This window comes from Gobio gobio, assembly GCF_949357685.1.
Source record: "Gobio gobio genome assembly, chromosome: 24".
NCBI lineage: Eukaryota > Metazoa > Chordata > Actinopteri > Cypriniformes > Gobionidae > Gobio > Gobio gobio.
The window spans coordinates 40,602,234-40,625,208 of record NC_137120.1 but is presented as its reverse complement, the minus strand read 5'-3'; the positions used below and the strand labels follow the sequence as shown (position 1 = coordinate 40,625,208).

The window sequence follows — 22,975 nt, the reverse complement described above, 5'->3', positions numbered from 1 at the left end:
CTTTCATCTTATCGCCGACCTCCTGTCTCGCTATCTGACACGTCTCTCTCTCTCTCTCTCTCTCTCTCCAGGGTTCATCTGTTCTTTTCCTCGGCTCGCTCTCGCTTTGATCCTTTCGCTAGCCTTTTCAATTCATCTTGATTTGTGTTTATTGCCATCACATGGTCCAGATAAACACAACTGCTGGGCGTTCTATGCCCCACTCTTTCTTTGTGCTCAGTCTAAAGGGCGTTTTCAGACATCAAAACAATCTTTGTGTAAACTTGCATCGTTTAAATGTGTCCCAGAAAGTCCCAGCAAAACGAATGGGTCTGAGTCTGTTTAGGCCCTGTACATTCATTTAAAAGCTATCAAACTTGTGGGTGTTTGTTTTCTAGGAGGAAATGACTCTAGTAACAACGGCACCTGATTCATATAACCACATAATTATTGTGCCAGAACTAGGGTTTTAAGACTTGGGTCTTCTGAACAAATCTGGGGCCAGTTGCATAAACTAAGCCATTATGTTAAAGGGTTAGTTCACCCAAAAATGAAAATTCTGTCATTAATTACTTACCCTCATGTCGTTCGACACCCGTCAGACCTCCGTTCATCTTCAGACACAAATGAAGATATTTTAGTTGAAATCTGATGCCTCTGAAAGTCCTCCATTGGCTCAATGCACTTTACACTCTCAAGACCCTTAAAAGGTACTCAAGACGTTGTTACAAAGTCCATCTCACTACAGTGGTTCTACAATAACTTTATGAATCGGCGACAATAGTTTTTGTGCGCAAAAAAAACCTAAATAACGACTTACATAGTGATGACGATTTCAAAACAAAGCATCATGAAGCTTCGAAGCGTTATGAATCAGTGAGTCGATTCAGCAGTTTGAAGCGTTATGAATCACTGAGTCGATTCAGCGGTTTGAATCGCCAAATTTCAGCAGTTTGGCGGTTTGACACGCGATCCGAATCATCATTCGGCTCAGTGATTCATAACGCTTCGAAGCTTCATGATGCCGTGTTTTGAAATCGTCATCACTATATAAGTCGTTATTTAGGGTTTTTTTGCGCACAAAAACTATTGTCGCCGATTCATAAAGTTATTTTAGAACCACTGTAGTGAGATGGACTTTTTAACGACGTCTTTAGTACCTTTTAAGGGTCTTGAGAGTGTAAAGTGCCATTGAGCCAATGGAGGCCTTTCAGAGGCATCAGATTTCAACTAAAATATCTTAATTTCTGTTCCGAAGATGAACGGAGGTCTGACGGGTGTCGAACCACATGAGGGTAAGTAATTAATGACAGAATTTTCATTTTTGGGTGAACTAACCCTTTAAGACAGTGTCTTAAGATCTAGTATGATGAAGCAGTTCGGCAAGTGGCATTCAGTCTTACTTTTCGTATCAAATTAGGCCAGTCTATGTTTTTATGTAACTGATTTTAAAAAAATAAAGAAAAAAATGTATGTCTAACTTGTAAGACTAGTCTTAAAGGTTTATGCAACCGGCCCCTGGACACAGTTTAGTACCCTAATGTATGTATGTAGTCACAAAATGTTAAATCCAGGTGTACACCGCAATCACCAAGACTGGATCATGCTATCCAGAAGTTAATACCAAGGTATAAACGGATTACCTCTATCTATCTCCACAGATGTGTGGCCGCAACCCTCCGAGCAAGAGGTGAAGAATCTGAAGGTGTGTATCGAGTTGACGGGTCTTCGGCTCAGTAAGCCCCGCCACCTCCATAATCTCCAGGAACTGTGGGATAGACAGGGGCAGCTCAACCATGACAGGCCGCAATTTGGAGCTCCCAACCTGGGTTTGCCTCCCACATCCAAATCCTCTCTTCCACCACTCCAAACCGCCAGGAGGGAAAAGCTTGACCCTTGCCCCCCAGAGATCCAGAGAGTCGCCCACGGTGTCCCTGCTGCGGATCGAAAGGTCAAAGCAAATGGATTTGAAGACAAGGGGGTGAAGAGGAAAGCAGAAGTGGAGAGAGGTTGGACTAAGGAACAGCTGGAATTCACTGGATCCGACACAGGTACGTCTTCCCAATTCTCATTTAAATGGGTAGAGCAGAGAAGCGTGTCTGTGAAAATCTTTAGAGGACATTGTGTCAACAGGACCTTGGACTTTTTGTGGTTTTTGTCTAAATGTGTAGTCACAAACTGGTCAATTGTTCAGGTAGAGATACAGCTGATACTGATCTGGTTCTGGAGGGCCACTGCTGAGTTTATTTCCAACGCTAATCAAACACACCTGAACTAGCTAGTCAACGTCTTCAGAGTTACTGTTCATTCTTGGTTTGAGCTTAACTCTGCAGGACAGTGGATTTGAGGAACCCCTGCCTTGCACCTTAAACAATACATACTATAATCTATACCCTACAAACTACATCCGACACCCTATATACTACACTATACACTTCTTTTCTGCCCTATTCGCTACACCCTACATAAAATGGCCTAAACCAGGGGTCAAACGCCGTTCCTGGAGGGCCACAGTCCTACAGAGTTTAATACCGACCGCAAAGGGGGACTTAATGGACACACGCACACGGCGGCCATTTTAAGTCCACAAGACTGAAAGTGCACATGAAGTGTGCCTTTTGGGACAGGGCTGTATACGCCCTACACCCTACATAAAATGGCCTAAACCAGGGGTCAAACTCCGTTCCTGGAGAGCCACAGTCCTATAGAGTTTACAACCCTGCTCCGACACACATAACTGTAGTTTTCAAGCAAGCTTGAAGGATTTGATTAGCTTCACCAAATGCATTTAATTAAAGGGATAGTTCACCCAAAAATGAAAATTAGCCCATGATTTACTCACCCTCAAGTCCTCCGAGGTGTGTATGACATTCTTCTTTCAGACGAATAAAATCGGAGTTATAATACAGGAGCAGTTATATGATGGACAGATGCACTTTTTATGGACTTAAAAAACAGAGCAACTATTAATCCAATTCTAATGCTTGGATCAGCCTGGACTTTTGTAATATAACTCAAGATTTTATTCGTCTGAAAGAAAAATGTCATACACACCTTGGATGACTTGAGGGTGAGTAAATCATGGGCTAATGTTCATTTTTGGGTGAACTATCCCTCCTGGAATTGAGTTTGACACCCACATCCAATGCAGTTTACGGCCTATACACTGAACCTACTACATCCTACATGGAAGTCAAGTCACCTACCTATATACTACAATCTTTACCCCATACTATACTCATCCGTTCACACAACATACTACGCTCTACATACTACACCCTGTTTCTGTAAATGGAGCTCTAAGCAAAGACTAAGTCTCATTTAGTTAGGTCAGAACTGAGCGGTGATGACACAACGCACAAGACACAAAGAGAGAGGGATCGAAAGGCTGTTAGAAAGCAGAGAGAAAGGGTGGAAGAGATGAGAGGAGGATACCGAGGTGATAGACGAGAGCGCGGCGGTAGCAGATTAGAGGAAAGCGGAGCACGTCGTCTGCGGCTTCGGGAGAGCAATAATGATTCTTGCTGATTGACAAGCCGCACTTGCACACGCTCACACACACTCTCTCAGACGCTTGCGTCCTTGTTGGTATAAAAGCATCGCCACGAAAGCGCAAGCCGCAGAGTAATGAGCCATGAGATTCCACAACTGTGCAAATAACAACGTGCGTGTGTGTGTGTGTGAGGCTGCCCGTCAGTATCTTGGCTGCTGGATATTGTGCTGGCGTTCTGTCAGGAGGATTAGAGAGCGGCAAGACGAGACTCTTTATCTCGCTCTATCCCTCACTCGGTGCGTGAGGAATATGGGCTATACATATGTATCTTGGTTTTACTCAAGCTGAGAGATGCTTTGCTAGTTAATGCATTAGTGTGTGTGTGTGTGTGTGTGCCCAGTTGCGTGCTAATGGGAGGCTAATATCCCCCAGATGTCCCTGTCAAAATCCGTCTCCCACCGCACACATACATACTCTCGCTCTTCAGCCGAGGGAATTCGTACGCACACGCAAGCTAATTTGTGTTGTCTATGACGAGGTGTGAGGGACAAGACACGCATGCCAGTGATGCACAACTCTCCGCTGTAAGCCCCAGGGTGTGTGTGTGTGTGTGTGTGTGTTTAGCACGCTGCTTTTGTTCTGTTGATTTTTAAAGGCATTAAGGTCTTTGCTCCCTTTTGCTAATTGAGTGATTCACTTAGGTTGCAGAGCACGCACACGTCTGTGCGCGCGCGCGCGCGCGTGTGTGCGTGTGTGTGTGTGGGGTAGGTGCAGTGGATCCAGTCTCAAGGGTTCTCGGGGTAGGACTTTAATTAGCCTGTTGAAGGAGAGGAGCACATTACGCAGGCTGGAGCGGTTTGCCCATGAGAATGGGCTCTTGCGCGCGTACGAACAGTTGCACAGTTGGTGGTCCGCGTGATGAAGGTCCTCTAAGGTGCTTTTGTCTCGGCCCAATCTATTAGATCCGGCAGTTTCGTCTCCACCAAACGAAATCATTGCCTTTCTAAGGGGAGCGTTGATGCGAAGTGGATCTGACTTTGTGGTGAAGACGCGATTTACAAATATACAACATATATTGTGAATGTTGGTAAACTGATGTGTTTTTTAGTTAGACGACATTTTTAAAGCTGCGTTTACACCGAATGCGAATAGATTGCGTCTAGTTGGACATTTTGAATCCATTCGCCCGTCTAGAGTGAATTGGACGCGCGTATAAATTGAGCGCTTGAAGCGAAATAGACGTGCGTTCAAGGCGCTCCAGGAGAAATATGTCATAAAACACCACTCTGCCTCTTTTAATTTTCATTAAAAATATATATATTAAACATTAATAGCCACACAAATGTGGTCCAGGCAACTCAACATTATCTGCACTGCATGTGTATTTAAATATCCTAAAAAATAAAGTTATGAAACTTCTCTTTGCCTTCAGTCACAACGATTTGGCAGACAACAAATTATAGATTCATGAGAGGAAAGATTGGCCGTTAGATCCACACAAGACGAACCAGGACAGGACATCAGAGCAAACGGACTGGCCGAGGAAAGGCTGCTCTTGGTGGGGTTAATGAGCGCTGAGCGCCTGGATCTCATAAACGCAAGATTATTGTTTTTAAATAGGCGCTCTCTTTATAAATAAACCACCGATTTGAGCTTTAAACAACTACATTCTCACCTGAAAAAGTCTTAACCTCATTTTGTGACACAATAGTAGTATTTTTAAATTATGCGTGGTTTCTCATCGTCACTTTACCACGTGACAGCAGCGAGCAGGCTCCTGATTGGTTAACGCACCACGAATTGACGCGAAAGTTCAAATTTTTCAACTCGGGCGTCAGATGCGAATTCTTCAAACGCGTGAATGCACAAAATTCTCGCTCAATTCGCGTGAACTGGACGCGCGAATGAGGCGAAATCGCGCCGAGCGAAACGTGCCTTAACATGTAAATCACTCGCTCCGGACGCTCTATTCGCATTTGGTGTGAACGCAGCATAATGTTTATTTTAGGCAATATTTACTTAAAATTAAAGACGTATCCCTTAAAATATACATCCTTAATTCTAAGTGAATATCAAAAACACTTATTTTAAAAACACTTGATTCACAAATGTAATTTTTTTTACTCAGAATGGCAAACAAACACTTATTTTATTGGAAAAATTCATATTTTTTGGCTTTCAAATCCATTAATAATAAGGCGGTCAGAACTTTTGTTGGGTCATCGTTCAGATCATCATCGAGTTGCGAAATATTCAATTCCTCGTCCTGGCTTGTGTATATATATCGGGGTTTAGCGAGTCGGTAGTGTGTTTTTGTTGGCTATGTGGTCTTTGGCGTTCTTGCTTGCATACGTGAGAGAGATTTCCTCTGCGCGTTGGGGCCCTCGGTCTCTGTGTGTGTGTGTGTGTGTGTGTGTGTGACTGAACGGGGAATATGATGAATAATGGAACAGATGTGGAGCGTGCTCGGTTTCTCTCCCTCTCTCGGCCTTGTGCTCACCCTTTCATCGTCTCTTTCCCTCGCTGCTGCATCTCTCTCTCTCTATTCTTCCACTTCTACGTCCGTCCGTCATTTCTCCCTCTTCATTTGATTTCCCTCTCTTATCTTGCTCTTCCTTTCATGTTTCTTCTCTTTTTCCCCTTCCGTCCTTCTCAGCCGGTTGATGTTATCGCTTAAACGTGCCTCTTTTTTTTTTTTTTTTTGCTCCGGTCACGTGATGCAAAATAGAAAGCAGACGAAGGAAAGGATGCATCAATTTTTTTGTAAATCCTTTGTCCGTCCCTCGTAAGGCGGTCAGCCCGTTCGTTCTTCCGCTGTCAGTCTGATTTACCTAACAAGACCTTAAGGAAGCGTCTGTCGGGTTGATTTTGTGTGCGTTTGAAATCGTAAATCCCACATTTGTGTTCTTGCAAATTTCCCTGTTGTATTTGCAAGTCAAGGCTGACTTTATAAAAGCAGTAATATTGGTGTTTTGGTGTATGTTGTGAGATTTGTTATTCCAGAATTTACGCTGAAAAATTGGATAATATATTAGAATCTGTATTTTATTAGCTCTTTTGTGCTTCTTTTTATATTTATGCTCATTTCACTGCAAAAAATGCTTTTCTTACATAGTATTTTTGTCTTGTTTCCAGTCCAAATATCTAAAAAATCTTACATTAAGAAGCATTTACTAGACAAGCAAAAGTTTTTGTCTTATTTTGGGGGAAAATAACTCAAAATTACGGGAGTTTTTGCTTAAAATAAGCAAAATAATCTGCCAATGGGGTAAGAAAAATAATCTTAATTCAAACGGAAAACAAGATTATTTTGCTTAACCCATTGGCAGATTATTTTGCTTATTTTAAGCAAAAACTCCCGTAATTTTGAGTTATTTTCCCCCAAAACAAGACAAAAACTTTTGCTTGTCTAGTAAATGCTTCTTAATGTAAGATTTTTTAGATATTTGGACTGAAAACAAGACAAAAATACTAAGTAAGAAAAGCATTTTTTGCAGTGTACATATTGTTCTACTTCTACAGATTTTCCATGACAATCAGTGCATTTATTATGTATTAAGCTTAATCTCTCTCGTTCTCTCTAGCTATTCCCATTCTCTCGGACGGATTTTGTGCCGATTCCATAAGGAAGTTCTCCGGTATTCCTCATCTTTCTGACAAACGGCAGCGATTCAAGGACCACCGAAAGTCAGTGGGATCTTCTTCGCCCTCTCCCGACCCGGATGCCACTTTCCCGTCTCGTTTGCGCCGACATGGCGACCCGGAGAAGCCAAAGGGCAAGAGGCAATGCAAAACCAAGCACCTCGGCCAACAGGAGCGCAGGATGCTGTTGCAGTCGACCAATGAGGAGTGTCCTGAGCTCAGCCCCGCCCACCAACACAAGGTAAGCGATGACAGGAGCCGGTCGTTTATCCGTCCCTTTCTTTGTCTGTACGCGCGAGGCTAACCTTCGCAAGCCGAGCTCAGTGAGGAACCGTTTAAAAACGTGTCTCCAATCACAACAATGTTAATCATCCCAATTAGGGAAGAACCGCGGCTCTCTGGGACGGCACAACGGACGCGGAAGGGGGTCAGAGCGTGTGTGTTTGGAGAGCGGTTGCTTTGACCTCCTCTTGTGCGGAAAGGCAGACTCCCAGCGGAGAGAAGCAGCCGAGGGGGAGGAGTGAAGGCCGGGTCAGAATCCGGCTCTTTCTCTCTCTCTCTCTCTCTCTCTCCGTCAAGGAAAACCATTCCCCAGTGAACACGCTGTGCATTCTTTAAATAACACCGCCTGCGTTCTCCCTGTTGCGATCTCGCACGCAGATGTAGCCGGACACACACACACACACACACACACACACGTTTGTTTTTGTGAAATGTGAGGACATTCCATAGACGTAATGGTTTTTATACCGTACAAACCGTATTTTCTATCCCCTTACACTGCCCCTAAACCTACCCATCACACACACACACACACACACACACACACACACACACACACACACACACACACACACACACACTGCCCCTAAACCTACCCATCACACACACACACACACACACACACACACACACACACACACACACACACACACACACACACACACACACACACACTGCCCCTAAACCTACCCATCACACACACACACACACACACACACACACACACACACTGCCCCTAAACCTACCCATCACACACACACACACACACACACACACACACACACACACACACACACACACACACACACACACACACACACACACACACACACACACACTTTTTGAAAAGTGAGGACATGGGGAACGTCCTCATATTTCACCCTCTTTTTGTAATACCCATGTCATTATACACATTTGTGTCCTGATATTTCACAAAAACATGCCCACACACACACACACACCTTGAGCTCACATCGTTTACAGCAGACAAACACACTCATATGAAAATATTATGAAGGTGTTTACACAATACAGTGTGTGCGGGTTTACTTGGTTTGGAAAAGTGAGATGCATTTTCCAAATCGTGACTTTGCGGAAAAATACAATTGTAAAAATGTATACATAATTACTATTATTATAAATATAATATACATTCATTCTTCTAATTCTTATTATTAATATCATAAATCGAATAATATGCTATATATTTACACATATTCTCTCATTCTAGAATGTTTATTTTTAGGGGTTAATCTTGGTCTACATGTTCTAATTCATACGAGCGAGTAAATCGTCATATTTTGCGATGCTCATTTTCTCTGCGCAGAGCTGTGTGTGTGTGTGTGTGTGTGTGTGTGTGTGTGTGTGTGTTTACTCTGACAGCTGCTGCGCTCTGGAACTCCTCTGGGGTGGGTGGAGTTCCCGGCCCGATCTCACCCCCCCCTTCCCGACCTTCAGTCTGCTCGCATGAACTTGCGGCCTACACACACACACACACACACACACACACACACACACACACACACACACACACACACACACACACACACACACACACACACACACACACACACACACACACACACACACACACACACACACACAGGGCTCTCATCCGCCCGCCCTACTGCGCTCCACAGATAGAGAACTCACTCAGGGAAGGCGGGAGAGATAAAGGGAGTGGGAGAGAGCCAAAGTCTTCCGTTGTTTCCTGTTTAACTTTCCCTGCCAGGGAACACGATTGTTGACGGATCGGCGTCTGCAGCTTTCCAGCTCGCAAAACAGAAACGTTCAAAGTGGAAGATGCACGTTGTTCTGTTAAAAACGTGTTTATGGGATGTTGGTAGTTGTGTGAATGGTCACGGGCCGTTTAACTGCAGGCTGAAAATAAGGGGTGTGTGAGCGAGGAACCTTTGTCGACAATCATACTTTTGTTCTGTTTATGTGGGAAGTTTTCCACTACTGACTTTTTTTCTCATAATTACGTCATATAAACTCGCAATTGCGTGTTATAAAGTCAGAATTGTGAGTTTATATCTAGACATTCTGACTTTATATCACCCCTAATTCTGTATTTTTTTCAGAATTGTGACTTTATACCTTTCAATTCTGACTTTATAGCACACAATTGTGACCGTATCAGGCAATCTGACGTTATAACTTGCAATTGAAAGAAAAAGTCAGAATTGCGAGAATCGCAATTACGAATTTATATCACACAATTTTGACTTTATATCTCTCAATTCTGTCTTTTTCCTCAGTATTGCGAGTTTACATCAGGCAATTCTGAGGAAAAAAGTATTTTCTGGACTCTCAATTGCGAATTTCTATTTCACATTCTGAGAAAAGTCAGAATTGCGAAATATAAAATGTAGTTTTGTTTTTTTTGGATCACGCAATTCTGACAGTTTAAAGGCCTGTTCACACCGGGGTCGATTTTCCTAATTTTTTGAGTGAAAAGCGAGTGTCAGAAGCGTAAAGTGGCGCAGCGCCACCTTGTGTATCGCCAGTGGAAATCACTCCGGTGTGAACACAAAGACGCGCCAAAAAACATCTCGGCGATAATCGTCCCGGTGTGCACAGGCCTTAACTCACAATCGCGAGTTTACATCTTGCAATTTTGACTTTATAAAACACAATTGATAGAATAATCAGGCAGAATTCAATTGGACTGTATAACTCGCAATTGTGGGGAAAAAGTCAGAATTGCGAGTTTATATCTAGACATTCTGACTTTATAGCACACAATTGTGACCGTATCAGGCAATCTGACTTTATAACTTGCAATTGAAAGAAAAAGTCAGAATTGCGAGATAGTCTTTCTCGCAATTGCGAATTTATATCTCTCAATTCTGACTTTATATCTCTCAATTCTGACTTTTTCTTAGTATTGCGAGTTTATATCAGGCAGTTCTGAGGAAAAAAGTATTTTCTGGATTGGATTTTGTAACTCTCAATTGCGAATTTCTATTTCACATTCTGAGAAAAGAAGTCAGAATTGCGAAATATAAATTTGTATTTTGAGAGAAAGTCTTTTTCTCCCAAAAAGAATTGTGAGTTTTTTAATTTTTATCACGTGATTCTGTTTATTTCTTTAAATTTCATGCGCATTTATCGCCGACGTTTAACGCCTCGTGGCTGTCTTTATATCTCTCAATTCTGACTTTATATCTCTCAATTCTGTCTTTTTCCTCAGTATTGCGAGTTTATATCAGGCAGTTCTGAGTTCTGATTTTGTAACCCGCAATTGCGAATTTCTATTTTACATTCTGAGAAAAGAAGTCAGAATTGCGAAATATAAACGTATATTTTGGGAGAAAGTCAGAATTGTGAGTTTTTTTTTATTTTTATCACGCGATTCTGTTTATTTCTGTAAATTGAATGCGCATTTATCGCCGACGTTTAACGCATCATGACAAATCAAAGGGTGCCATTGTGAGTGTGCACACCGACGCGTAAAAGCGCCGAATTTGACTTTATACGTATAAATCAGGCAGAATTCAGATTCCTCACAATTGGACTGTATAACTCGCAATTGCCAAAAAAAGTCAGAATTGTGAGTTTATATCTAGCCATTCTGACTTTATAGCACACAATTGTGACTGTATCAGGCAATCTGACTTTATAACTTGCAATTGAAAGAAAAAGTTATAATTGCGAGGGTTTTTTAATTTTTATCACGCAATTCTGTTTATTTCTGTAAATTTCATGCGCATTTATCGCCGACGTTTAACGCCTCATGACGAAACAAAGGGTGCCAATGTGAGTGTGCACCGATGCGTAAAAGCGTCAAATTTGACATTTTATAAGTATAAATCGGCAGAATTCAGATTTCTCACAATTGGACTGTATTACTCGCAATTGCCAAAAAAAATTCCGAATTGCGAGTTTATATCTAGCCATTCTGACTTTATATCACACAATTCTGACTTTATATCTCTCAATTCTGACTTTTTCTTAGTATTGCGAGTTTATATCAGGCAGTTCTGAGGAAAAAAGTATTTTTTTGATTGGATTTTTTAACTCGCAATTGCGAATTTCTATTTTATATTCTGAGAAAAGAAGTCAGAATTGCGAAATATAAACTTATATTTTGGGAGAAAGTCAGAATTGTGAGTTTTTTTTATTTTTTATCACGCGATTCTGTTTATTTCTGTAAATTGAATGCGCATTTATCGCCGACGTTTAACGCCTCATGACAAATCAAAGGGTGCCATTGTGAGTGTGCACACCGATGCGTAAAAGCGTCGACATTTTATAAGTATAAATCGGCAGAATTCAGATTCCTCACAATTGGACTGTATTACTCGCAATTGCCAAAAAAAATTCCGAATTGCGAGTTTATATCTAGCCATTCTGACTTTATATCACACAATTCTGACTTTATATCTCTCAATTCTGACTTTTTCTTAGTATTGCGAGTTTATATCAGGCAGTTCTGAGGAAAAAAGTATTTTTTTGATTGGATTTTTTAACTCGCAATTGCGAATTTCTATTTTATATTCTGAGAAAAGAAGTCAGAATTGCGAAATATAAACTTATATTTTGGGAGAAAGTCAGAATTGTGAGTTTTTTTTATTTTTTATCACGCGATTCTGTTTATTTCTGTAAATTGAATGCGCATTTATCGCCGACGTTTAACGCCTCATGACAAATCAAAGGGTGCCATTGTGAGTGTGCACACCGATGCGTAAAAGCGTCGACATTTTATAAGTATAAATCGGCAGAATTCAGATTCCTCACAATTGGACTGTATAACTCGCAATTGCCAAAAAAAGGTAAAAATTGCGAGTTTATATCATGCAAAGTGTGACTGTATAACTCGCAATTGTGAGAAGTTTTAATGATCTTTTAAATAGTTTCATTGCGTGGTGCAATCAAGCTTCTATAGTGACTTAACATTTGTCAATTTCTCAAAAGTTAGTCTCTGGCTGATTATTCCGCAGTGCCGACTGTGAACCTGTCGCTGTGATTAATTAGCGCCCGTCTTTTGTCCGCTCTGTCTTTGCAGACACACTGTGACGTTCAAAAGCGCGTGTGTGAAATCCGAGGCCTTGTGATGGTGATGGTGTCAGAAATACTAAAGTGTCGCATTTTTATTCCCGTCAGGTGGTGAAGCGTTCGGCCCAGAAGCGGCCAGCATCGCTTTCCGATTACGAGTCTTCTCCGGTCAAACCTCGTCCCCCTTCTCCTGCTTACCGACCCCTGACCCCCCCAAGCGCGGTTCCGGATGACCCGGTCCCTCAGGTCGCCCCCGCGGCTCCGGTGTCGCCGGTCAGCAGGCCCATGCCGCCCGAAGCTCGCCGCCTCATCGTCAACAAGAACGCAGGCGAGACTCTTCTACAGCGAGCAGCGCGGCTGGGATATGAGGTAAGCGTCTCTCTCACTCTCTCTCTCTCTCTCTCTCTCTCCGGCTGCCCTCTCCTGCTCTCTTCGCATCTCATTATTTCTACGTGAGACTGAGTCTGACATGCGAGAGCCCCTGACAGGCACAGAGCGATCGCTTGGCGTACGCACACACACACACAGTTTTTTTTTTTCCTTCTTGCGACGCAGCCTCTCGCTTCCCCACACACACACACACACGCACGCGCTTTCTCATCTCTTTCTCCTTTCGGCTTTTGCACTCCCACTCAAACCTTTCTCGCTCACATTCATTCCCGTGCTTTCTCTCGCTCGAACCTTAACCCTTTACACTCCGGCTCGGATCTGTATCCGGAGTTTAGTATGAATGTTGGTAGCATTATTTTTATAACCCTCTGGGGTTCTTCATTTATGGGTCACACTCAGGACCCCTCAGGTCAAAAATGACCCCCCCATAGGAAATTAATGGGAAATTCGTTTTTTGTGTGTGCATACAATCTACAAATCAGCCAGGATGCAGAAAAAAAAGGACTCAACAGTGAAGGGGTGAATCTCTAAAACATCAAGATTGCAAAACTCTCACACACACACGCACACACAAATTAACGCGTGCCATTCCAAAAGCTAATTGTGTTTTTGTGTGAGTTTTTTTGTCTGTTTTGCACTCTTGATGTTTTAGAGATCTTCACTGTTGAGTCCTTTTTTTCTGCATCCTGGCTGATTTGTAGATTGTATGCACAAAAAAACGAATTTCCCATTCATTTCCTATGGGGGTCATTTTTGACCCGAAGGTCCTGAATGTGACTATTTTTTTTACGACCACTTTTCAAATCCTGTCCCCAATTTTTTTGGGTGTTCAAATTCCAAGTAGCAATAAAGTCACCAAGTTTCGGACCATTCCAATGAAGCTACGATGTTTTAAATTTTTTATTTAAAAAAATTTGGGTCAAAAATGACCGAAGAGCCCCAGAGGGTTAAAGACAACATGAAACCGTATTTGCATTTTGAAGCACGTTTTTTACGATTTTTTTTCTTTCTAAATAACGTGCACTGATGAATTATGGGTAATAATGTTTAATTTGTATTAAAACTCAGCGTTTAATATCTCTAACCGAACACGCATTGGTCCCGTTGTTTAGACTCCCTGCCGTTTTTAAAGACAACATGAAACCGTATTTTGATTTGAAGGTTACGATGTTTTTCTTTCTAAATGACGTGCACTGATGAATTATGGGTAATTTGTATTAAAATTCTGCGTTTAATATCTCTAACCGAACACGCATTGGTCCCGTTGTTTAGACTCCCTGCCGTTTTTAAAGACAACATGAAACCGTATTTTGATTTCGAAGGTTACTATTTTTTTCTTTCTAAATAACGTGCACCGATGAATTATGGGTAATTTGTATTAAAACTCAGCGTTTAATATCTCTAACCGAACACGCATTGGTCCCGTTGTTTAGACTCCCTGCCGTTTTTAAAGACAACATGAAACCGTATTTTGATTTGAAGGTTACAATGTTTTTCTTTCTAAATGACGTGCACTGATGAATTATGGGTAATTTGTATTAAAACTCAGCATTTAATATCTCTAACCGAACACGCATTGGTCCCGTTGTTTAGACTCCCTGCCGTTTTTAAAGACAACATGAAACCGTATTTTGATTTGAAGGTTACGATGTTTTTCTTTCTAAATAACGTGCACTGATGAATTATGGGTAATTTGTATTAAAATTCTGCGTTTAATGTCTCTAACCGAACACGCATTGGTCCCGTTGTTTAGACTCCCTGCCGTTTTTAAAGACAACATGAAACCGTATTTTGATTTGAAGGTTACGATTTTTTTCTTTCTAAATAACGTGCACTGATGAATTATGGGTAATTTGTATTAACATTCTGCGTTTAATGTCTCTAACCGAACACGCATTGGTCCCGTTGTTTAGACTCCCTGCCGTTTTTAAAGACAACATGAAACCGTATTTTGATTTGAAGGTTACGATGTTTTTCTTTCTAAATAACGTGCACTGATGAATTATGGGTAATTTGTATTAAAACTCAGCGTTTAATGTCTCTAACCGAACACGCATTGGTCCCGTTGTTTAGACTCCCTGCCGTTTTTAAAGACAACATGAAACCGTATTTTGATTTGAAGGTTACGATTTTTTTCTTTCTAAATGACGTGCACTGATGAATTATGGGTAATTTGTATTAAAACTCAGTGTTTAATATCTCTAACCGAACACGCATTGGTCCCGTTGTTTAGACTCCCTGCCGTTCCGGAATTCATCCGTGTTTCCCAGTTCTGGAATACGGCGCTTCCGCGGGTTCTGGAATGGCGCGGCGTTCCGTGTCCAATTTGTGCAGATTAATGGGGAGCTGGATTAGTTCCGGCAGTGCGTCTGAAAGGACTGGCACGGAGAACAGGAAATGAGCGATTACTGCTGCGAGCGCATGATTTCTCTCCTTCACCCGGCCCTCCCCCCTTCCTCTCTCGCTCCGCAGCGGTGCCTTGAATTCCACTGAAAGGGAAAGTTTCTTATTGCGTTTTACGGAGCTTTTTTTTTATTATTACTCTGACGGTCACAAGACACACGGCTAGCTTTACGCTTCCCATTGGCTGCTTTCATCTCTTCCCTCGTTCCGCCTGTAACACGCATCCACATGTGTCTGTGGTTTGTTTTCTCACAACTCGAGATGCCACGTTCTGTTGTGCTCCACTCCTTCCATGTGTGTTTGTGCTTGAAGTGGCCGCACTTTGACACACACACACACACACACACACACACACACACACGCAGTTCCCTTCCCCCAATGTCTCCTATTCGCTTGTTTGCGTTTCTTCACCTCCCTTTAGCTCTCACGCTAAGAGTTTTACTGCAACACACACACTCTTTCATTACGTTCCGCCAGTGCTGACGTCTCTCTCGCGTTACGATGCTGCTTATTTACACTTGTGTTTGGATGTTGCCTCCCTCTTTTATGACTCAGACAAAACTGGCCTTTGTGTGCTGATTGAAACCTATCGTTATGTGTGTGTGTGTGTGTGTGTGTGTGTGTGTGTGTGTGTGTGTGTGTGTGAAAGAGCCCTATCCATCTCTCTCTCTCTGTCTGATTCTGCTGCGGTTGCTAGACTCTGTCGGTAATTCTGCTCTCAGGCAGAATGGCTCTTTGCCATTAAGGTCCAATCAGCGATCTGACAAGTGCTCTCTGTAATCTCCACGTTAATTAATCATTCGGCTGGAGGTGCTAAACACGCGCTGTTTTAAGCCATTAGCCGCCCGTTCCGCACACCTCCCGATCTCTCGTCACCCAAACTAACGGCCGCCATTAGCGGCCCACGGAAAGAGAAGGGTGCATTTCAGACCACAAAAAAGGCTTCTCGCGGAAAAGGAAGAATTGGCATTTTGATGTTGATTTTAAAGACTAATTTTAGATATTTTACACAATTTTCTTTGACTATTTCTAATAGCTAAACTATTGTTTGTGAAAAACCAACCCTTGTACGGTATATGAAAAGCTAAAGCTGTTGATCCAAAGGCAGACACTTCATTTTTTAGTAATCGCCGATAAACGAATTTCCAAAATCATTTACGAATAGCTAAAATGTATATTTATAGCTAAACGTTGTTTACGAATAGCTAAAATGTATATTAATAGCTAAACGTTGTTTACAAAGAGCTAAAATGTATATAAATAGCTAAACGTTGTTTATGAATAGCTAAAATGTATATTAATAGCTAAACGTTGTTTATGAATAGCTAAAATGTATATAAATAGCTAAACGTTGTTTATGAATAGCTAAAATGTCTATAAATAGCTAAACGTTGTTTACGAATAGGTAAAATGTATATTAATAGCTAAACGTTGTTTACGAATAGCTAAAATGTATATAAATAGCTAAACGTTGTTTACGAATAGCTAAAATGTATATTAATAGCTAAACGTTGTTTACGAATAGCTAAAATGTATATTAATAGCTAAACGTTGTTTACGAATAGCTAAAATGTATATAAATAGCTAAACGTTGTTTACGAATAGCTAAAATGTATATTAATGGCTAAACGTTGTTTACGAATAGCTAAAATGTATATTAATAGCTAAACGTTGTTTACGAATAGCTAAAATGTATATAAATAGCTAAACGTTGTTTACGAATAGCTAAAATGTATATTAATGGCTAAACGTTGTTTACGAATAGCTCAAATGTAAATTAATGGCTAAACGTTGTTTACGAATAGCTAAAATGTATATTAATAGCGAAACGTTGTTTACGAATAGCTAAAATGTATATTAATAGCTAAACGTTGTTTACGAATAGCTAAATTATTTTTTACTATTATCAAAACGGTCCTACATTCAGCATTCACCACACACTATGAAATCAAAATTTACCGTTTTTATTTTTTTTAATGGAATATTGCATTATTGGTTAATGTATCCGTATTTATACTCATAAGCTTAACTTCCCCTCTTGCGACCACATCTCTTCTCTGATGATGTGTGTATTTCCGCCCTACATTTATTCTTGTTGGAAAAGCTATCGCAACCAATGTTGCCAACTTAGCGTTAGCGACTTTACAGACCCGTTTGACGACTTAAAAAAAAGCGATTAGCCACAAACAAGTTTGATTCTAGTAACTAACAAATGGCGAAATTAGACAAAAGTTTATTAATTTGCTTGAATATTTGTCTTGTATTTAACATTTGTGACTTACAGAAGCAGCTGTCAAATATGAAACGTTTAGTTTAGCTACATATCTCTTACTTGACTTTGAGTTGCGCTGCTAAAATATCTTAACTATATTTTCACCAATAGCTACACTGTTTATGAATAGCATCCAAATAATATATTTTTTACTAGCTAAATGCCCCCCCAACCCCAACGAGCTTTCCCCCCAGATTGCTAGTGTTCCGCTAGCGGTGGATTTTCCCGAACGCTTGTCGAGCGCGTGGGCTCTCGTTACCGCTGAGTCTCAGGGCTTTGTGATTTTCCCCGCTGGCGCTCGGGGTCTAATTCTGCTCTAATGGCTTTATAAATGCGCTTGGTGACATCGGTTAAAGGCGGCTGTTCTCGCGGGGCTGTGCGTGCGCCACAGATACGGTGGGGGAGCGGCGGAGGGCACTCGGCGCCGATCCGTGTGTGTCAGAGGAAGCGAGATAAAATGTAATCTTTCCCACCCCGTATTCCTCATTTCTCTCTCTCTCCTCCCCCTCTACACCCTCACGGCGGCCCTTAGCAGGTGGGGACAGACCTTCCGTCCGCGTGTGTTTTTTCTGTCAGTCGACAGCGGCTTGTTTTTCTAGTCCTGGTTCGTTCCGTTCCCCCTCCTTTCCCCTCCCGCTCTCCTGCCTCAGACAGGAAGCCGCTCTCTCGCTGTGTGTGTGTGTGTGTGTGTGTGTGTGTGTGTGTGTGAGAGATAAGCCGCGAGCAGCGCACTGAGCTGCCAGCGCGCGCGCTCTCTCTCTCGCTGTGTGTGTGTGTGTGTGTGTGTGTGTGTGTGTGTGTGTGTGTTAAGCCACGAGCAGCTCCGCGGCGCTGCCAGAGCTCGGAAATATGACATGACTGCGCGGCCGAACCTTTCAACACAGACCGCGGCAGCTGCTCCGTGTGTGTGTGTGTGTCTCAGAGCGCGAGAGAACGAGAGTTCACACACTTAAACGTGGCACTCCATCTCGGTCCCAGCGCAACAGCGGTAAACATGCAAAAGGCACGTAGTTTTGCGCGCGGGCGCGCGCATTTTCTCATGGGCAGGCACCTTCAAAACAAACCGTTCTTGGCTTGATGAAACTCCTGGGCGCCTTCGAGCGGTTCTCTGCGTGTGTGTGTGTGTGTGTGTGTGTGTGTGTGTGTGTGTGTGTGATTGAGTCATTTTGGCTTGCATCAACCGAGCGTGATCGGAAAAACCTGCGTGTTTTCCACAGCTGACTGCGCGAGCGCGTCCGTTCGAGGCCGCGTGCGAAGGGTCTTTTGATCTCGGTGTCGACCGCGAAGCACAGCCGGTGCCCTGAAATAACCCTGTCGCACTCACTGCAACATAATCTCAGCTAAAGCCCCCTTCAGATTATTTGCAGTTTGCATATTTTAGAATAAAAATAAAAATAAAAAAAAAACCCCGGGATATTTTCCTGATTGAGTAATAGGAATTATTTCATCGCTATTTAAAGGGATAGCTCACCTAAAAAAAAAATTAAGTGTAAAATGCTGGGTTAAAAACAACACAAGACTAACCCAGCAATTGGGTTGGGTTGTTTTAACCCAGCGAATGGGTTGTTTTGTTTTAACCCAGCGATTGGGTTGGGTTGTTTTAACCCAGCAAATGGGTTGTTTTGTTTTAACCCAGCGATTGGGTTGGGTTGTTTTAACCCAGCAAATGGGTTGTTTTGTTTTAACCCAGCGATTGGATTGGGTTGTTTTAACCCAGCGATTGGGTTGGGTTGTTTTAACCCAGTGATTGGGTTGTTTTAACCCAGTGATTGGGTTGGGTTGTTTTAACCCAGCGATTGGGTTGGGTTGTTTTAACCCAGTGATTGGGTTGTTTTAACCCAGCGATTGGGTTGGGTTGTTTTAACCCAGTGATTGGGTTGTTTTAACCCAGCGATTGGGTTGGGTTTTTTAACCCAACGATTGGGTTATTTTAACCCAGTGATTGGGTTGGGTTGTTTTAACCCAGCAATTGGGTTGGGTTGTTTTAACCCAGAGATTGGGTTGGGTTGTTTTAACCCAGCGATTGGGTTGTGTTGTTTTAACCCAGTGATTGGGTTGTTTTAAGCAAACATTTAACCCAACCGCTGGGTTAAAAATGGACTAACCAAGCAATTGGGTTGTTTTAACCCAGCGATTGGGTTGTGTTGTTTTAACCCAGCGACTGGGTTGTGTTGTTTTAACCCAGCGACTGGGTTGTGTTGTTTTAACCCAGCGATTGGGTTGTGTTGTTTTAACCCAGCAATTGGGTTTAACCCAACCGCTGGGTTAAAACAACCCATTCGCTGGGTTAGTCCATTTTCAACCCAACTTGGGTTGTTTTTTTTAGAGTGTATTTACTGTATGCCTTTTTTTCTTCTTCTATGTAACACAAAATAAATTGAAAATTTGATACGATGAAAGCCAGTAGGGTTGTAAATGTTGTAGTGGACAAAAAAAACAAATCCGCTTTGAGGGTCAATAAATGATGACAATTTTTATTTTGGGGTGCACTGTCCCTTTAAAAGTCTCAGTGTTCACGTGTGAAGAATGTTTGCCTAGAATGAATGTGTGTGTGTGTGTGTATTCATAGGGTCAGTGAGGCATGTGTGTGTGTCTCACCCTGTTTTGTCACTGTCTGCTAAGCCTGAGCAAATATCAGGATACAGACCTTCAACTCTCCACCGGACCGCCTGTTCGCCGACTGATGCTTATTGCTCACCAAACTGGAAAGCATTTCCTCGATTTGGCGAGAGCTAAACTGATTGGCTGACTTTGTGCAACTTCCGGGCACACATGGATCAGTCTGCGAATCGCTGGGTTTGACGGGCGTTTCCCGGCCGGTTATTGTGGTGTAATATCTCAGGTAAACCCGGCATGTGAAAACAAACTGTGGTTCGCAAAAGCGAGACGATATCACATGTTCGCGCACGTACACACTCACACTCGTCCGCACGTTCTGTCGTCCTGTCAGGGAAATTCCTGATCCGTTAATGATGTACTTCTTCTGTGGAGGCCACTTCAACCCTTTTTCTCCTCTGTTATCACAACTCCCACTCCGGCCATGGCTCTCTCTCAATTAAAACCACGCTGAGGGAGTTTGGCCCCCCTCCTGCACATCCTGCTCTTTCTTGTCGGTTTTTTTGTCCGTCTCTCTCCCTAGCCGCTCACTTTCCAATGCAACGTGACGTCTGCTCGGTCTGTTTTTTCCTGAGTTGCGTGTAAAATTAGAACATTCGTCAGCTCTGTGCGTAGCCAGAGGATCATTAAGAAGCCGCTGCACAAATTCACACAAAACTGCCTCAATTCTACAACTCAGTTGAATCTCAGAAATCTCTTTATTAGCTGTGCTAGAATTCTGGATCTCGGATATCCAGAACTATTCAATTCTTTGTGACCCACTTGGGAATTTAGGCCCTGTCCCAAATGGCACACTTCATATGCACTTAGTCTTGTGGACCTGCAATGGCGTCCGTTAAATCCACGAGATCGTAGAATCTCCTATTTGTCTTTTTAGGTTTAAAGGTCCTTTCACACTGGACGCCATTTTGACGCGCGGATAATACGCGCAATGGTTTTATTTTTTGATCAGCTGTTTGTGTAATAAGTGCTTCCACACCGAACGTGATTAAAAGTTTTTTTGTTTAGATTCTTTAAACTCTCTTAAAGGGATAGTTCACCTAAAAATTAAAATTTGCCCATGATTTACTCACCCTCAAGTCATCCGAGGTGTGTATGACATTCTTCTTTCAGACAGATAAAATCAGAGTTATATTACAAAAGTCCAGGCTAATCCAAGCATTAGAATTAGATTAATAGTTGCTCTGTTTTTGAAGTCCATAAAAAGTGCATCTATCCATCATATAACTGCTCCACGCGGCTCTGGGCTGTTAATTAAGGCCTTCTGAAGCGAATCGATGCGTTTGTGTAAGAAAAATATCCATATTTAAAACTTTATCAAGTCAACTTTCGGCTGACCGATCCTGGGATCTTGTTTTTTTTAATCGAAGTTATCCAAATCCCACCGACAAGTTTTAAACAAAACACAAACCGAAGGTTTGATCCAGATTAAAACTAGGATTGGATTCCGTGATCTAATCTGATTTCAGATCCCTTCTTTCCCTTTTTAGTCAAGTCAACTTTATTTATATAGCGCTTTTAACAATGTAGATTGTTTCAAAGCAGCTTTACAGTGTTAAACAGGAAAATAATGCAACAGAATTTTATTCAGCCGTACAGCCATTCTGGAGAAAACGGGGATGTCATCAGTTCATTTCAATTATCATACAGTGACAGTGTGGGCTTTAGATCAGTAATTTAGTTTATATGGTTAATTTAGTTTATTAATTAGATTTATTTCGATGTTTAGTTGAAAAATTTAGTGTCCCCAACTGAGCAAGCCAAGCCAGAGGCAACAGTGGCAAGGAAACCAAAACCCCATTAGGTGAACAACCCATGTTCAAAATTTTATCCAATCTGATTGGCCCAAGGTGATGATACACAGGGGTAACTTTTTGGGAATGCTTGGGCATTGAGAACGGGCAACACATTTCTATCTGGATTCTTTCGGTGGGCCCTGTCTCTCACTTGGTTTGCCCGTTGACGGCAACATTGATCAAAAAGTTGCCCCGTGTTTCATCACCTTTAGAGTTCTGGAAATCTCTCTAAATTGCTTCATAATTCCAGAAGTCTTTATGAGCCGAGTTTCCCACTGAAATTCTAGACTTGAGTTTGAACTTGAATGACATTAGAATTTGACCAGAGCCAAGCAGTGACCCAGACTGGTTTCAGTTCAGGTCTGCCTTGTAAAGCTTCCCCTTCTCCTTCCTGTCTGTGTGTCTTTCTTTCCTCCTAAGCGAGCGGTAGTTCTTATTTTTTTATGATGTGGGTTGGGTTGACTCGGCGTTGAGGTTGCGGTAAACTGGTCGGGTTCTGTCTTGAGCTGCGTCTTGTTTTGCGGGATTGCCGTTGTTAAGGGGTTAAGTGTCTTGAATGATGCATTGATTGCAGTTGTTAGCTGGGAGTCGTTTTGGCAGGGGACAGCGGGGGAGGAAACGCCACAGCAAAGAGCAGAAAATCACGACAAATCTTTTTCTCGCTAGGCTGTGTAACGCGGCTTTATTGTCTGTTTAATGTAACACTCAGCTCTCCTGCCTGCAAACATCCCCACTGAGGAACTCCCCGAGGCAGGAGAGAGAAAAAGACCTCGCTGGAAAGGGAATGAGGCGATGGAAACATAAACGGAAATAGAGAAATTCTCTCTTGAACCGCGGCTCGCTTTCAGTAATTGAGCGTGGTTGGTGTGTGTGCGTGTGTGTTTTGGTCCACCTCTCCAGGTCCGCGCTGGAGCGAGAGTTTCCCGTTTGGGCTCGTTAACGGCTCGGCGCCCCTGCTAACGGCTTGGGCTTTTTTTCAGTCATGCCGGCGGCATGCCGTATCCTGGAAACGGAGCCGGCGGGAAGCGCGAGGCAGAGCTGCTGGCATCAGCGTGGGGCAGGTCGTGCCACTGTGCTGAGGGAGGGGTTGAATGCGCTCTC

The 22,975-nt window shown here is 42.4% G+C and overlaps 1 protein-coding gene across 1 annotated transcript in view; it reads left to right on the top strand.

Annotated features, from left to right (window-relative positions):
* bcor (BCL6 corepressor) overlaps positions 1-15,623 on the top strand; it is a gene marked incomplete at its 3' end in the record, with an annotated part of 33,848 nt that extends 18,225 nt beyond the window's left edge. Inside the window, exons 7-10 of the mRNA XM_079807091.1 lie at positions 1,641-2,030; positions 7,057-7,355; positions 12,506-12,766; positions 15,612-15,623. Coding sequence (XP_079663217.1) covers positions 1,641-2,030; positions 7,057-7,355; positions 12,506-12,766; positions 15,612-15,623 — 962 coding nt within the window. The remainder of the gene's footprint in view (positions 1-1,640; positions 2,031-7,056; positions 7,356-12,505; positions 12,767-15,611) is intronic.
* Between the last annotated feature and the right edge of the window lie 7,352 nt (positions 15,624-22,975).